This window comes from Amphibalanus amphitrite, unplaced genomic scaffold (genome assembly GCF_019059575.1).
Source record: "Amphibalanus amphitrite isolate SeventyFive unplaced genomic scaffold, NRLGWU_Aamphi_draft 001153F_arrow, whole genome shotgun sequence".
NCBI lineage: Eukaryota > Metazoa > Arthropoda > Thecostraca > Balanomorpha > Balanidae > Amphibalanus > Amphibalanus amphitrite.
In genome coordinates this window covers 61,741-79,810 of record NW_024882647.1, presented here as the reverse complement: position 1 = coordinate 79,810, position 18,070 = coordinate 61,741, and the positions used below count along the sequence as shown (strand labels likewise).

Here is an 18,070-nt window from a genome sequence, read left to right as displayed (position 1 = left end):
CCATTGGAGGTTGTCGCGGCACCACTGCTGAGTCTTGGCCGCGTTGTGCGCTGGCGCGATGTCTTGCTGATAAAATCGCTTCTGACATCTCAGGCAAGAGTTTTACCGTGGTATCAGCGCTGAGACGCTAGACAATCTGGTGTGTGGGATGCCTCAGCCCATGAGAGAGATAGAGAGAGAGAGAGAGAGAGAGAGAGAGAGAGAGAGAGAGAGAGAGAGAGAGAGAGAGAGAGAGAGAGAGAGAGAGAGAGAGAGAGAGAGAGAGAGAGAGAGAGAGAGAGAGAGAGATAGAGAGAGAGAGAGAGAGAGTGAGAGAGAGAGATAGAGAGAGAGAGACAGAGAGAGAGAGAGAAAGAGAGAGAGACAGAGAGAGAGAGAGAGAGAAAGAAGAAGAGAGAGAGAGAGGGAGAGAGAGAGAGAGAGAGAGAGAGAGAGAGAGAGAGAGAGAGAGAGAGAGAGAGAGAGGGAGGGAGGGAGGGAGGGAGGGAGAGAGAGATGGAAAGGGAGGAATGGAGAGAGGTGAAGACAGCGAGAAAAAAGATAGAGCGAGTGAGAGAGAGAGAGAGAGAGAGAGAGAGAGAGAGAGAGAGAGAGAGAGAGAGAGAGAGAGAGAGAGAGAGAGAGAGAGAGAGAGAGAGAGAGAGAGAGAGAGAGAGAGAGAGAGAGAGAGAGAGAGCATTCGACTAAGGGGAGGATGCATCAGTAAATAAATCAAGTACCGATCATTTTTTGTTTTATTATGAATGCGATGGGATGAACGCGCAATCAATTTCGGGACACCCTGTAGCTAGTGACATGTCATCAACAAGGCGTGTCTGAAATGAGGATTGCACGATTGCTTCTTTAATAATGCTGTCTTTCCACCGACCACCTCTGCCTCCAAGAACAAACTACATGAATGGATAATTTATAAGCATGCATTGCTTGTCTTCCTGATACATAAAGCGTGAATACACAGCTATCACATATATTTTACTACAGCTATGGTTATCAGTAATTCGCTCAAAAATAACTACAGATTCGGACGATAACAGTCTGAATCCATATTCCCCTCCGCGGCACAGCTCCGGGCGCCCACCACGCCGTCCACTTCCGTCGTGTCACTGTTGTATCCTGGCTCTCCGCGAACTTTCGCTGGGTGAATGAGGTGGTCCCTGGATGCGAATATCCTCAGCGTCCCGGCACTGGGAAACCTGCCAATCCACCTAGAGTGAGGCGCGTTGCCTGCCATCAGAGGAATGTAGTCATCAACACAAAGCATATTCTTCAGGGGTCGGTCTCGAAGCAGTGTCTCCGCTCCTTTCCTGCTCAGAACGTAGGCCATTGCCGAGTAGCAGAAGCCCGGTTTGATGAGCTGTTCGGCGCCTTCCACTGGCTCGTCGTTTCTAGGCAACTCTCGGAAGAGATAGATGAAGTCCCACTGAGGTCGGAGTCGGTCAGCCTCTGCCACCAGCTGCTGTAGGCGCTCGGGAAACTCGGCCGTCGGGTGGGCGTCATTCTCAAGCACCAGAACACGCTCCAAACCGCTGTCAACAACATCCTGCCATACGCCGTAGTGGCTCAGAAAACAGCCGATCTCGCCTTTGTTGAGGCGAACACGGCGTTCATTGTTACGTGGCGAAGAGATGTTATACTTTTCCAGCATGTCGTCCGTGAGTTTGCGGCCGTCCACCGCGTGTACATGAACCGCCTCGATGCCGAGCTCGTCAAAGCAGGCGTTGTGCCGTCTCCAGCGCTCCGGACGTCGCTGCAGGCCGATGACGTAGATCCGATCGAAGCCCAGTCGACTTTTGGTGGGTAGTTTTGGCAGAAAAAGACGCATTAGGGGCACTACTGGAAGCGGCCCCCAGTCCAACAGCGCCTTCAGCTTCATGTTAGCCATGTTGCGTCGTTCGTCCTTCGGCTCTTGTGTTGGTGTCAGCGGAGCGGACACCTGGCCAAAGTCCTCTTGGTTGCACACGGTCATCTGCAGAGTAGCGTCACGCGCTGAGAGCGCCAGCGTGACGGCATCGTCGAGCGTCTCCCGTTCTGGCCGTGTCCCGCACCTATCTGAGCTGAACGTGAGTCCAGCCGTGCGGGGGTCACGGAGGTCCACCAGCACACAGGAGCGGATCAAAGGCACTGCGAAACAGCCACGCTGCTGGCGGGAGTAGATCTCAGAAAACCTCTCACTCTCAACACAGAAAAAATCATCTGTCACGTCCTCACAAAAGTTCGAGTGTTTTCCTACAGAACGCAGCATTGGTGCCACCAGTGGCTTCTGCGTGTTGAGCAGCTGGCGGAGGACGGTGCTGTCGTGTAGGACGACATCGGCATCCAAGAACCAGATCAGGTCTATGCTGAGCTGGCGCGCCGTCTGCAGCGCCTCTTGCTTCATATCAGCCACGGCGCGGAGTCGACCGGGCGACATGTGCACTGCGCTGCGTTCGTCCGGCCGCAGCGGCGGCGAGCTAGTGTTGACGGCCGCCTTCACAGACGAGTAGAGAGGGCCGTACCGCTCCAGCCAGGTCAGCAGGATCTCGGCCGACCGGTCCTGGTTGTGGTCACTGGCCACCCACAGCGACAGCCGCTCCTTGGGGTAGTCGAGCAGGCTGAGCTGCGACAGAGTGTACGGTAGGTAGGCCTCCTTGTTGCGCACCCGCAGCACGATCATGAGGGTCGGCTCGTTGCCTTTCTTCTGGTGTGAGATGACGAGTATTGGCAGCACAGCCAGCATCGCCAACACGGCCCTCGGAATCAGTTGTGACATGATGCTGTTAGGCTCTTGATGCCGAGATTGAAGTCGTTTTAGGTCACCTCATGGAATGGTTGGAGATGACTCATCAACCCAATGATCCACTGAAAAAATAGCATTCTTAGTTAACATTTATGTTCTTTCAGTAACATTTCGGACACTTAAAATAATTTTAAATTGATGGACGTACATGCGAACATTTTCAACTTGAGACTCGAATTAATACAAACGAACAATCACACAGGCATGCAAAGTACAAACGCAACAACACAACAACGTAAATTCCATATTATTCGTGCTTCTTCTAATACCACATCGCCATTCCTATAACATTCAGCTCAAGCTGAAGTACACAAATAACTGATTGGCCGCCAATGGATAAATGGCTTAGCGACAAAGAATGAAGAGCTGACAATAAATAGAAATTTAATCCCAGCTGGACGCTTACCTTGGCCGTCAGAGCCGTCTGTTGAGGTCTTCCCTTCCCGGCCTCCCAGCACCCACTGGTCACGGACGCCAAGCCTGCGTCCTCACGCACACAAAGTCTGTTGAACTCTACGTGAAAACACGGGGCCAGTTTACCCTGATCAATATCTTCGGCCGGTAGATGACGTCATTAGAGGCTACCCTTCAGCGGCAGGGACGGAGGGACATACCACGGTGATCTCGATGTTATTTGAGCCCGAAGTATGAGTAGCTGTGCCTAAATGCTAATTATGTTTACTCTTTTCTGACCTGTGACGTCACCAGTGACCCCAAGGTCAACAAAAATATATTCGAATCGACAGTTTTTCCCAGCCATCAGACACCATTTTAAGTTTGAAAATCGAGCCAGTAGTTTAGGGTGGAGGAGAAAGGCTCTCAAGAGCCGCCATCATTCGCCCTATAAGCATACCCCAGTTATGCCCGGGTTAATAATGATTGTCCTTTAACGTTGATTCACTGATATTCGATACATTAACCCTCACCCGTTTTGGTGTTTTGCTAGCCGTGAACGTATATCATGTTAGTCCGTTGGACCTACCCCCTTGCCGTTTGGCCCCTGATCGAGCTAGAGCTTCGCAGAAAAAACCGAACGTGTTACCCGTGACGAGAGGAGGCCATTGTCACCCAATTTTAAGGTCCTAGGTCATTGGTTGACCTTCCAGGTCAGGTCAATGACCCAAAAGTCGGGAAAATCGGGACCTATTAGAACGTCGTAAAGTGTGGCTGCTGTGGAGCTTTTCGGGGTGCTGATCACAAATGGCATGTTCGTTTTGATCACAGATGATGTCTTCATGCATTTAGGCCAGGTCGGGTCAGGTCAGGTCAGGCCAACCAGTAGGGGTCCTGCCAGGTATTCGTTACGTGTCAACCACTTCTGACCGCTTCATAACAAGTTACGAAGGCAGCAAAACTACTTCATAAATGTTCAAATGGTTGCTAAATTCGAATTCAGCTTCAAAAACAAGCCTAGAAACATATGAAACTCGAAAAAGTGAACCGGGGTCATCAAAAGTCAGTGACCTGACCTGACCCCAACATCATATTAAACGTTTGAACGCTTGAAACCACGAAAAGACTGCAAATGCGCGGCTAATGCGAGCCGACATACGCTAAATCGCGACTCCGGCCAAACATGGTCTCGAGAAATAGGTCACAGGTCAAAGGTCATTTGGGTCAGGGTCATGAAATTTTCAGGGTATGTGTAAAATTGACAAACTCGAGAGTATGAAATATTCGTCACGATCGGTCTCTTTTTAGACGAGTTATTTGCGAAAAACCGAGGAGGGATCCGGTCGATCTTCCCCCCCCCTATTGGGGGGGGGGGCATGATGGGGTTAATGATAGAAAGCAATGTCATTGATATTCGTTTTCATAGCGTGCAGTGTGCAGTGGACGCACTTTCAATATGCATGAGCACAAACTCGAGAAATTTAACGTTTGCTTGCAGATATTGAAACGCTGGCCACCAAGTCTGCTGACGTATTTAACAATTCGAGCGCCCAACTCATAGACAGGCTTGAGTTGAGCATCAGCCTTCTGCAGCAAGCTTAAAACTTATCCAGCCAGGCTTCTGGTCCCAGAAGTGAGTCGAACTGACCAAAACGCCGACAGCGATTTCACCCGAAATTGTGGTAGTTCGTCTAACTATGATGACGTCTACTGACTGATCTAGTCCAGAGCTGAATAAATTGTCAGAGGGTAATGGCCGTGCAGCAGAGGTGATCGAATGAACAGACCTTCCGTGAATGAGCAGACCTTTAGGTTTTATCTTCCGTGTTATCGGCTTGCACGACATATGACCCACCCAGGTTGATTCAGGTTCCAGCATCCTCAACAATTTGTATATGCACCACCTCGACTGATACAAGCTTCCCACACACCATACATATGAACTACCTCAACTAATCCAACATTCCCAATCAGTTTAACTCCATCTTTTCCGAATATTTCCCCGAACGGGCCTGGCCGGCCTCCCGGAGAGACACCAGAAACCGGTTTGGCATTACCCGAACCGACCCCCTTGTTGTAACCTCTGCAAAGTTGTTCTGCAGTCTGCACGCCCGAGTGGGCTGGCTCGGGGCTGATAAAGGGTCTGGATCGGGTCCGGTTCTGCTGGACCAAAATATCCAGCCACACATAAGCGGCTGGACTTGTCTGTTGGCCCCAAGATATCGCGATCTTGGACCGACGCTAAGCGACAAGCAGGCTTAGGTGTACGTTTGTTATCATCTATCTGCTTAACTGGCTAGGACAAACATATACATACAAGTCTGCGCGAGCTGCAGGTGTTTCAAATTCATTTGGTGAGTTAGTTGTTGGCGACGAAACCTGTCCACGATTCGGCGCGGGCCCGACGGCGCACGGTCGGCTCATGTCGCTGATCATAATCATGTTTACCCAGCCCCTGCCCTCGCGGTACTGTGTATCACTGTCCGAGGCCTAAGGCTCGGGAGTCGGACCTTTCACCCGTCCCGTGGGCCTGCGGCTATGCGCATATCTTAGAGCCGGGCAGGATGATTAATTGATTAAACGTCTCACTTAATGGCAGCTGCGGTGAGGTCCAGCCACCTCTCCTCTCCGTGGTAGGTATGGCTCGATCGGAGTATAACGAAAAACTGATAAGCACATTTGGATGTTCTTATCAAACGCGAACATTTATATCTAGATGTATGGTCACAGTGTGCCGATCTTATTTCGCTCTCATCCTCTCTCTCCCTCCCTCTCTCTCTCTCTCTCACTCTCTCTCTCTCTCTCTCTCTCTCTCTCTCTCTCTCTCTCTCCCTCCCCTCCTCCCTCTCTCCCTGTCTCTCTCTCCCTGTCTCTTTTCTCTCTAGCTCTCTCTGTCTCTCTCTCCCCCTCTCTCTTTTCTCTCTATCTCTCTCTCTCTCCCCCTCTTTCTCTCTCTCTCTCTCTTTACCTCTCTCTCCGTTTTATCTGATATTTTATTGCGATTGGGTTCGTGAGAGAGCCGTTTGCTTTTTGCAGATTGCCTTCAGCCACCTCAGAATCACGATCTAGTTTATTGCCGACTTTCCGTTTCATTTTAAGCTAGGAAATAAGTGGAACATCTAATCAAGGCTCTTGCGATTAAACAGCAGGTGAATCTCATTATTTAAAGGAAATCCCATGCTGTTAGTGGTTATTCATGATCAGTGAAAGTCCCACATAATGGAGCTGGAAACAGATTTGGATGGAACTAAAAATGAAAGTGAAAACTCGGTCTAACTTTTAAATATCACCAGCAACAGGGTTAATTGTTCGCCATAACCTACACCCGATCGTAACATGGTCATTTTCAATTGAAACCGCAGAGGTTGAAAATTGAAATATATCTCAATCATTTTCACGTTTTGCATGGAATTTAGTTGGACGCTACGGCGACTGAAACATTTCACGACACAACCCATGCATTTCCATACTGGCCGAATAAATCCGACCGAGACAGCAGCGAGCGGCGGTCAAATGTCACCGGCTCGCTACTTCTCGCCACGGTGCTGCCACCGTCGTCATGGGACCACATGACCCTCCTACAAGCTGGCCTGGTCTCTCAGACTTGGGCGTGGTCCCAAGCCGCTGACAATGCGCCTCCCTCCGCTGAGCGTCATATGCTGCTGACGTCGTCTGGATCGGGTGAGACGCCGTCACTCTCGTCACTCGGCGGGTTCGATGACGCCCGATGATCCGGTTAGATGACGTGGTAATGAGCCGATGACGCCGGATTGGATGACTGCTGGGGGAGCGATTGGGCGCCGGGCGGTAGCAATGACCTCGCGGTATCGAACGATCGGCGTCGCTGCGGGCGGACATTTGCCACCGCTTTGCGAGCTCAACTCGGTGTGCTCAACCAGAATGGTGTCCGACCCGACACTCTCCACCTCTGCACTCTCGCCGCTCTGCCCGTACAGCCTGAGGGCTTGCCAGCAGGTTTGTTACTACCCAGTTCAAGCCACGGTGACTTCAAGCCACGATTAAAATAACTTTAAATAATTATTTGTATAAATTATTTTAAATTAAATTTAAAATAATTTATTTCTTATCAGTTCATGATCGGTTCTTCTTGTTTCAGTCTGCTGATGGCCTAAGCTTATTCAAACATTTACTGAATGGAGTGAGTTCTATCATGGGTGAGATAGTAGTTCAACTGAGCCGACTCGCGTAATTTTTAGCAGGTCATGCACGCGAGCATGTCGACCGTCTATTCAGCCGGAGGTCAAAAGCAAACACGTGCCACGGACCCCGTGTTCCGGCCGACTCGGAAACAAGTGCTCCGAACGCCAGCGTCAGACAGGCATTGCGAGGAGATGAAAGGAGCAATTGGGCTGATGTATGCCTTTTTCATCTGACTTTCCTCTGGAGTTGCAAGAGACATGCAAAATGGCAGACAAAATTTATCTGTCAGAACCATAATAGTTCCCAGAACACTTCTTCCGAACAGTTATTCCCGTTTGATGAGAGATTAAACAGCTAATCCATACGATTACGCTCCAGTAATACAGAGATTCTTCGCAGTGCATTTTCCAGCAGACAGCAGTTAACTTCATCGACAGCAGTTTGAAGTTCTAACCAGCAACCAGTCGTAGATTTTAGAACCTGCATCATTTCCCTGAGCGAAACTGGGGTGCCGTTTCAGCTGCCACCCTCGAGTCTCTCGTCCCTGCGCAGAGTGGAATCTCCCTCCGCTGAGGGTTGGAGTGGAATCCCCTCTCTGACGTGGGAGTTGCCCTCCCAGGACGGTCGTTCCCCTGCAGCGGCCGTTCTCAACTAACGAGCGTGCCGCCCCTGATGGTGATGCGCCCGTCGCGTGAGCGTCTCGAAACGCACTGTCACGCGGGCAGAGAACCGTTTGTGACGATTGTTGGGGAGTGGGAGGGAAGGGAGGGGAAGAGGGGTAGGGGTGAACCGGTTGCTGGACTACATACACTCAGAAAACACTTTGAGAACATTTTTGAATAAGGGCTCATATGAGTGCCAAAACAGGGCTCAAATCTGTATGATTTTAAAATCGGGATCAGTTAGGCGCCCTTTTCGGGCTCAAAGTACATTAGCCCCGAAAGCGGCATCAGTTCGTCTTCCTTTTCGGGCTCAATTCGAGCTGCGTTTTAGGGCTCCATACGACATTCCGCCATTCCGTCTTTTGCTGTTTTCAGTGCCATGTGTTGGTGTACCTACCGCCGTGATTTCAAAATGAATGGTAAGTTATTAGTTAGATCAGTTATCGCTATCTTTTAGAAAAAATCAAGATGTTGATGCTCATGCCATTTTAATCCCTTATCAATTAAAATTGTGGTGGCATTTGTTCAGAAAAGGTCTGATCTACAATTGTGGCGCCGTTGATACGAATACGCACGGGTTTGATTATTCGTTTTTCTTGTATTTGCGCCACATGAAAGCATCATATCTGGATTCAGGATGTCAAATAGTGTAAGAATGAGCAAAAATTTTGTCTGGTTCTTCGTGATGATGTGATTGAAGCAATGCTTTCAAGGGTAGGTAAGGATTTTGTTACTTGTTCGTAATGGTTATCTTGATGCTCAACTAAAATTAATCCTAACCTTGCCTACTAACCTATTAAGTTAAACTTAGTACCAATACCTACCAACCTACAACCTATTTGGATCTTTCATATACTTATAACATGCTGCTGCTTCTGCTAACATGCTGCGGAATGCTGGTTGACATGATGGAATGCTGGTATGACAGTGTTCCATGTTTCAGAATTTTAGGTGAATAACCACACATGATGGGGAAAATGTTTTCATCCTAAAAATATGACAAGTGGCTTTATTTCATCTTTGCTAAAAAAAATATGTCAAAAGTTTGATTCAACAGCCAGCTGCCAGGTTACGCATGACTTGACAGTTGATGCATCTACTCTACATCATTTCATTTCAGATCCTGTGAAGGTTCTGACAAAATCTGAGGTAAAAATGGCATTATGCAGTTTTGCGGAAAGACTAAATCTATCTCATTTTGTCTTCAGATTTTTTTTTTATTGGGACACCCAATTGAAATCCAATTTTAGAACACTGTGACACCATGCCTGTGTGCCAAGTAAGAGGAAGGGTCTACAAGTATACATCAAGATAACCAATTATGGACAAGTTGAGACTTGAGTCATGAGCTCTTATTTGTGGTTACAATACCTTCAACTGCATGATTTTGCACAACTTCCATACAGGCATCCAGACTGGAAAAGGTTCAAGTCCATACTTATTCTGGTGCTTGAATATGGCAGTTCAAAGATGGAAGGCATATGATGCTACAAAATGAAAAAAATAATTCAACTTACAAAAAATAGGTATTCATATCTATCCTAAACTAAACTAGCCTAAACTTACCTAACCTAATCCAACCCAACCCAACCACCCCAACCAGCCCAGCCCAGCCCAACCCAGCCCAGCCCAGCCCAGCCCAGCCCAGCCCAGCCCAACCCAACCCAAAACCTACAGTCTAAAACCTAGAGCTAAAACCTGCAGCCCAAACTGGAAAACATCCATATGGTATGCCGGACGCCCGTGAAGCCGTCATGCGCCGAAGTTCGGCGCAAGCTATTTTGCAATTTGCGCTGAAATTTCTGCATTATTTGCGCCGAAGGTTAGTGCCCTTTTGCGTCAAAATTAAGCCACTTATACAAAAAGCACGTTTACATCTGCTGGCCAAGGTTTTATAAACCAGACAGAACGCTCTGGGCCTTAACCACTCCTGACTCCCATGTTTGAGCGTCCAAATTAGTTGATGTTTCCATGGAAGCTGAATACCACAATACGTGTAGCGCACTGTAGCATCGTGCCGTGAAATAAGGCTCGGGACGGAAGTTCCGGGGTCACAAAAATTGGTGTGGCGGTGTTGTCGCGGCTGGCGGGCTCCAGCAAGGGGTTTAAGTTTACGACACCACTCTTGTTTCAGGAGAGGTGTCAGCGATTCGAGACTACTTGGGCATGCGGGCAGCGGGGTCGGCGTGGCTGCCTGCGGCTGCGGCCACACATCTTGGCGTCCTGGAGGCGGAGATGCTGATGGTGGCATGAGTCATCACTGGCTGCCCGATTTCCATGCTCCAAGACTCGCCGTGAGGGCCGAGGCGGGCGTCGTGCCGATGGAGAGATGAGGAGGGATGCGCTGGCATCGCGCCTACTGGCGAAGGCGCTCTCCCTCCCGTCGGAGGACCCGCCGCGTCGTGGCGGAAGCCCCCCCCCCCCCAACCGTGACTGAAGTCAGTGACCGGCTGGAGAGAGCGCGGGGGAGCGGTGTGGGACCACTGGAGTGGCGCTGCCCGCCGAGGCGCGCTTATCCACGAGACTGCCCCCGTAGACGCCAACAGACGGCGTCACGGTCCACCTGGACCTGCTGCCGATCGGGGCGTCCGCGACAGCGAGGAGGAGTGCTGCGGAGGCGTGACTGGGAGCGCTCCCCCAGCGTGCGACGTGGGCCTGGGTCGACGGGTCTGCGACCGGGGGAGTAATAGGAACTGAAGGCGGCGCTGGGGTCCTCACCGAGCACCCAGACAGTACAACATTGGTACTGCGGGAGGCGGCGGGGAGGATTTGCTCCATTTACCGATCTGAGATGGTGGCACCCAAAACGGCAAAGCAACATCTCCTGAAGCACCCGTCCTTCGAGGAAGACCCCATAATCATTTGCTCCGACTCGCAGGCGTCGCTGGCGACGCCACGAGGTGGACAAGTGGCCCAGACACCCCCCCCCCCTCATCCCCTAGGTGCCGCCATCTGGGAGTATATGATGGCCCTAGTGGCTGTAGGGGGCCGAAGAATCCACCATAGAAGGAGGGCGGCGATAGCCCGATTAAGCTGGGCGTCCAGTGGAGCCTCGGCTCTATCATGATTCATGGGCATTGGGCAAGGACTCTGCGAGCACCCCCGTCTCCTCCATCTTCGACGGCACTCCAGTCAGAAAGCTGTCCCCACCCGAGTTTCCCAGCAGCATGGGCCACATGAAACCGAACAGCGCCGAGCCGCTCGACGCTGAGGACCAGGCGAGAGTAACAGTGAAAAGGTGAAACGCTCGAAACGGCGCGCGCCGCCGGCCGAGGGCGCCGAGCCGGCCCAGGCCGGCTGCGGGTCAAACAGAAGCCGTCTCCGCGGCGGCCGCCCAGTGACAGCGACTCGGACTGACGTCGAGGCACCGCTGCCGCCTCCGCCGACCAACCCGCCGCCCAGCAAGGGCAGTTTGAAGGCGGCTGCGCCGGTGAAGGTGGCGCGGCCTGGCAGGGGCCGCGGCCGGCCCACTCCCAGCTACCCGTCCCGCGAGGTGCTCAGTACCACCGACTCGTCCGATTCTGAGGCAGCGCCGTCGGCGGGCCGCCGCCAGCAGTGACGACGACCGGCTGGCGGCGTTCGCGCGGGACTTGTCCGACTCCTGGTACTCGGACTTGCCGCCCAAACTGGACGCCGGCGGCGTGAGCACCAGCAACGCCAATAAAAAGTCCACCTTCATCCGGCTCTTCTCGCACCGTGTCAAAAGGACTACGCCGCGCGGCCGGCCGGCCAACTCGAATGAGCGCAGCGAAGGGCACACGTCCCCGACGGCGGCACTGGCGCCTCCCGCCGCGCCGCTGCCGGCGTTGCTGGCAACGCCGATCCAGGCCCATCGATTTCTACTGTTTTGTTGCCTACGTGCCGCTGCCGCCGCTCAGCCAGCACAATGGCGTGCCGGTGTTGCGCTGTCGGATCGAAAAGCGGCTCGTGCAGCGGACGGACGGGTGCGGCCCGCGCGATGAGCCGCCGCCGCACACCGAGCTGCGCCGCGCGGACGTGAAGGTGGAGCTGGCAGCGGACTGCTCAGTCCCCTCAACGGCGTCGACCGGCTCTCCGGCGATTTGCGGTCAGAAACGCCGCCGCTTCTGGGACCAAGGTGTCAGAGCGCGGCGCTGCCCGTGAGACGTTAAGTTAGCACAGGCAATGTCGTCTGCACTCCTTGCAGTTCATGTTGAATACACAACCATGTTGCGAAGTAATAGGCGCCGGGTTTTTCAGTTCATAGAACCTTTTCCCTGGCTATTACACCCCACAACCGAACACTGACACCTTGCACAAGTATGACTGTGTGTATGAATGTTAATAAATACATGAACCAATGTTGTGTTTTCGGTTCCAGTACCTTCTTTGGGCACCTCGGCAACAAGTAAGTAATCCGTTAGCTTTGCCACACCTAAGATAGGCTCCCACGTTGTTATTTGCTCCCGGGTTAACATAAACCGGTTTAACGAAACTTTTGCATCCCGGCCAAAATTGCCGGTTAACTGTCCCACCGCTCGAGACTGGCGCTAGGCTGGCCGAGCAAAAAAAAAAGTTTGTCCGCGGCTTCGTCTTATTCGCAGCTGCTGGACACGGGGGAGGGGGGAGGAGGGGCTGCATCGGACGAAAAGCGGGCTCTGGTATTAACTGGATTTTTTTGCCAGCTGGCGCCGTATGGTGGCGCTAGCAGAGCTTCTTACATATCAATGCTAGATATAAAAGAATGAATATTTACCAATCAATTTTTCATTTAAAGCCATTTGAAATATTTATGTCCATCCTACTACCGCGCTTAGGTATATCTAAAATTAAATACCTTTCGTGCGTCGCCAGCTGGCCAGCCAGCTGACGCAATCCAGCTTTTACCAAAGCCCCGAAAAGCGATGACGTGAGCCCTAATATTGGCTTCACCACACAATTTGAGCCCTCAAACTGGAATCAGGTGAGCTCGAAAATGGGGATCAGGCTGAAAACTGGTATCATAGTGAGACTAGTTTTAGAGCTTGACACCGATAATGGGTACTGACTGAGCTCTGTTTCTGCGATCAATGATACCGATTTAAGGGATCGTATGAGCCCATGTGGCGCTAGCTCAGAAAGTATTCTCGAAATGTGCTGTCTGTTTTGAATATGGTACATTAGCCCGAAAACTGGTCTCTGAGCCCGAAAAGCGGGACACTGTTTTCTCAGTGTACAGGAGGGTACACACTATACAGTGTCGCTCCGGAGTCTCTTTGGACCGGGTTGATTCGGATTTTGACTATGCTGAAAAAGAGTAACAGAAGAAACAACGTTCTCCAGCACGCATTAGGAAGATTGGGACGGATAGCAAGGATTTGGAATATGATGGAAAGGCGCTGTTCCAGCGTTATACGTGTAAGAATAATTTGCGAATGAAGCAATGTTTTACTTGTTAAGTAGTGATGAAGAGGGAGGTTTACGGCTGGATTTTGTTTTTAGGAATGGTGCTCTCTTAGTTCAACATTCAAAACAAGACTGACTGTCTTTAGGGAGAAGCATCAGGGTAGAAAAGTACACCTCGTTAAAGTTGGCTTGGGAGTGAGGCAACACATCGAAACTGCTTGGACTTTTCCAAAGTTTCTCCTAACTCAATTTGGTTCGCTTTTATGAGATAGCAGGGTAAAAAGTTTGGAGATTATTCGATTTATTACGTCGTGGCCTAACAACACGAAATAACTGCCAGCCTACGTTTAACAATAGCATATTTTGCGGCAATGGTGATAAATCTTTCTTTCAATAGAAATTACTGCAAGAATCGTCATACCAGTCTTATCACTGTCCCTACGTTGAAGTTACATAAAATGATAAAACCATTCCATAACATTGGTTATGAGCCTTCATATTTTGCGCACTGCCTCTCCATTAATTTAACGCCTATCATTGAATTTGGTTCTTAAATGTGCTTGGTTCCTATCCAAGAAACGCAAATTCATCACATGCCAGCACAGCCATTGCATCTGAAACTCCCAATTTCCATGGCCATCCAATTTAATTACCGTTGGCATCGTCACTGTTTACCATCCTGAACCATTCTGGCAAATTGGCGTTCTGCCAGGGCGCATCGTCCATTAGCTATCTGCAGAACGGCTGCCAGAGGGGTAGTGGTACTGATCAGACATCAGCTGAAAGTCAGGCGACTGTCACATTACCGTGCACCGCATGTGCAGGAAATGGAGGACGGGACCTTCAGAGCTGAAATGCTGAGAGGAGAACCGTGTGGTATGGTATGTTGGCAATTGGATGAACGGTCAGATGGCGAGCTATTTACAGCTGGCTGCATTTCGCCGCAATTACGTGTGATTCGCTGAAATAAATTAAAGGGACACGTTTTGTTGACTGAAATTCAAAACGATATGCTATCAATGAAGGAAAAATTAGGATGCGATGCATATCAGCTCCGTTCAGAAATTTATGCAAAATCGATTTTACCATTACCGCCATCGTTTTTACACAAAAGTTTGGTAGACATAACTATTATCACTGATGCCTACAACTGAACGTTCCAAGAGAAGTCTTATGGAGCCGATCAAGCAGGAAAATAATCTGCTCCTCGTTCCGCGATGTCAGCCATCCACAATCGGCTTAACCCCGTCTAGCGAATAGACCAAGAGCTCACCAATAACGACACTGGCTCTGTTGTCGGAACAGCTGACGAAGCAGCCAATCCCCTATCGCCTCCCAGCCATGAGATGAATGGCTGAACAGGAATGCCTGTGTAGCCTTTTAATGAGTCTCGGACCTAGGACATTCTTCCAGGTTTTACAGCATATTTGAGAGGCTGGTATCAAACGCTTGCGGCTGACATAGCCATTCCGTAGAAAAACAAGCTTTGGGATGTGCGCTCTTAGAGGAGTGGTCGGTGCTGCTAAGTGTTCAAACTCACTATCGTCAGCGATTGAATGCAAAATGTCCCTTGCTTCTGCTAAGATAGTGAAGTTGTGACACGCAAATCAACATGAATCACGGGGAATATTCACAACTACATGGTATCAGTGTTTCACCATTATGAGGCGCGAGGCATACACAATTTTGCAATCACTTACATCACTTTTTCTAGTTTCTACTGAAGGCTGAAACTATATCTGGTATCTTCAATCTGGTTTTTCGGCGCGATTCTCCTCCCTTCTCATTTACCGCTGATCCGATTATCTACGACAGGGACAGACCGTGCCGATGGGGCGGCCGCGCACCTGCGTTGTAATATTGATGACACACCCCCTCCCTCGCCAGCTGACCACTGCGGCGCATTCTGACGCTGCGCCGGGATCGCCGAGGGCAGCGCCAATATCGCGCCACGATTGTCTTAGAGGTGATTTATGGAGAGGTTGGAAGCGGGCGCCGTTCCGACAGCCGGCAGGGCATTTGGAGAGATCAGTTCGTGTCAATCGTTAGACGGTGAGATGTTGATCGTGGCCGGAGGGAGCTTATATTGTGGTTTGTGTGTTTAGATGGACGGATTCGAAGTGTTATCAACGACCGGGAAATGGAACTGCGGGATGTGAATTGAAGAATTCAGGGCAGCGAGGCGACGACGAAGGAAAGGATGTGCTGAGGATATGCAAGATATGATGGCTTTTGTGGAAACGGCCTGCCTAATCAGAAAGTTAGAAAAGTGGAGCTATAATTCAGGTATTGAAAAGTCAGCCATTTATAGAATTAACAGAAGAAGTGCAACAGTCCAAGCCATACTGCGCAATAGCTTCTATAGCCCCGACTGTCAGTGACGTCCAGACGAGTTCAGATCCATGCCAGAGTTGGGAGGCTTGCCGGCGCCTGCCGTCACTCTGTCTCAGCTCGTTGGAACGGACAGATGTCACGCCAGGGACTGAGTGGAGCTCTGTTCTGACGGTCCTGACACACCCCTCGGGGCCAAACATCCTCCGTGGCCCCATGCATGCAGAACGGCCGTCCGTCTGAACAGTTACTCCGAAATGGGGCACAAGGAACTACTATAAAAATGCCGACAGGTAGAGTTATAAAGCGCGGCGCGTCAGACGTGCTAAAGCCACTCAGATGATGCTCGGAGTTTTAGTTTACTACTTCTGAGTCTATTTCATTCTCCGTGATTCACCGTGATAGGGTTGGACGGGCAGGCGGCCTCACGGTAAATATTTCAGCAGACTGGACGTGAGAGACTCTTCGTACGTCACTGGCGAGCTCTCGGCCCTGCTGGGTAGGTTGTTACCAAGAAACCAGCGGCTCGCCGCCAGTTTGATTGGTTGGCTGGTTCAATCTGCTGGTCGGGGCCCTCGGGGCCCTCTGGGTCTCCGGAGACCCGCAGCACGCCGGTGGCATAAACTGCGCCCGAGTCCATCCTCGACATTTCGAAACGATACTGTGGGACTGCTGTGCGTCGAACGGTGAACGAACGGTTATTCCTTTGTATTTGCAGAAGCTATACATACATACCTACCTACCACAGAACTATGAAGGATATTGCTTTATGAAGGAAATGCTAAAGAAAACCACTTTGCCATCATTTTGCAGCTTTGTATTTTAGCGTCCCTTTACGGTGTCTTGAAATATGGATTCCCAGCGCTTCTAAGCGCACATTCTCTATTCAGTGAGATCTCTGTGCTTTAGTGGAGCACTGTGCCCCACTCGCCTTTGAACTATTCTCTCTCAGCATCACATGGCCCCATATGTCCTCGACTGAACAGACCAGCTCGTCGTCCCTGTCGCTCCGACTCAGTGCAGCACTGGATTATGTAAGCCCAAGGCACACCGTTGGCTATACCAGGAGCTGCCGTCTATGTGGAGAGAGAGGGGGACTGCACCGTGCCACGCTATGCTCCCACCGCTGGGTACCTGCCCCCACCGCGGGACGCCTATCTCCGCCACCGTTAATCTTATCTCTGGCCGACACGAACGGGCTGCGTGGAGGGTCGGTCCCAGGTGATTGGTGTCAGTGTGCGCGCATATGAGAGCGGTGGTCTGTCCCGTGTCCCCGTGTCCCGTCCCGTGTCCCGTCCTATCTGGGCTCTTTCATTTCGCTGATATAGTTATGTAGGAAAGAATGAACGAGCACAGCTATTCAGTGGGTTGAATAAGGACCAAAACGGCTTCCTGCAAGGAAATAATTTGTAAACAGGTAATAAAGCCACAATTTTAGCGTATCATGGTGGCCAAATAACGTTTGATCGAAAATAAATGTGTAGTGGAAGGTTGGGTAAGGCGGTATTGGTTTAAAGCGGACCACCAGCCTTGCCGGCTGAACCGCTGCTGCTAGCTCTGCACTATGCAGTAACTATTGTTGCTTTCCTTCGCACTAATGACCACCTTAGGCTCATCGAGCTAGTTCGCAAGGATTTTGATCTATTGTGAAAAATGTTATTTTTCGTCGCAATAATCTAATGTAAGAATCTTAGGTATGATGTTGAAAAACGCAGTAATTTCTTTAATTATTTGCAAAAACATCAGGTAAATGGTATTATAGTCTGGTAATATATCCCTCGCCCTGGCAGGGGGGGGGGGTCGATGCGACCCCCCCCCTAAGGTTTTTCGAAGATAGCGTAAAAACGGCGGCGCGCAGCGCCGCCAAATTTGGCACAGCCTATGGGGCAACCTTTTTACATATGACCTGAAAATTTCAGGTCCGGATGACCTTGGGTCAGGTCACCAGGTCAGAAAAACCGGTACAAGGTCATGGTCAAATTTCAATTTTCTTTTTGCACCTGTCCAACTCACAGCCCAGTAAACATGCCGACGTCGGCCCGACGTCGGCCGACGTCGGGGTGATGTCGGCAACTCGGCATCGCCATGCCGACGTCGGCCCGACGTCGGTCCAACCTCGGCACGACGTCGGCTGGATGTCGGATATGCCCGCATGTTCCGACGTCCAGCCGAGGTCCAGCCGACGTCGGGCCGACGTCGGACCGAGATTAATTGCTGAGGTCCAGTCGACGTCGGGCCGACGTCGGGGCGACGTCGGACCGACATCGGCCGCTGTTTTGACCGTTAAAATAATATAAAATAATGTTTCATGTTTCATAAAGAGCTTCTGTATTCAAAATATCCTCAGGAAACTCAAATCTTCCTCCACGCCACAACCCCCTGATCCGGACTGGACGGGAAACTT

General features: G+C 50.7%; 1 protein-coding gene across 1 annotated transcript; it reads right to left on the bottom strand.

Moving 5' to 3' along the window:
• Window positions 1-891: 891 nt before the first annotated feature.
• On the bottom strand, window positions 892-3,300 carry LOC122370640 (glycosyltransferase 25 family member-like). The gene is made up of 2 exons (XM_043346413.1): window positions 3,183-3,300; window positions 892-2,838 (listed from the first exon to the last, which is right to left on the bottom strand). Exon 2 carries the CDS (start codon window positions 2,747-2,749, stop codon window positions 1,013-1,015), a length of 1,737 nt encoding a protein of 578 aa, XP_043202348.1. The 5' UTR covers window positions 2,750-2,838; window positions 3,183-3,300; the 3' UTR covers window positions 892-1,012.
• Between the last annotated feature and the right edge of the window lie 14,770 nt (window positions 3,301-18,070).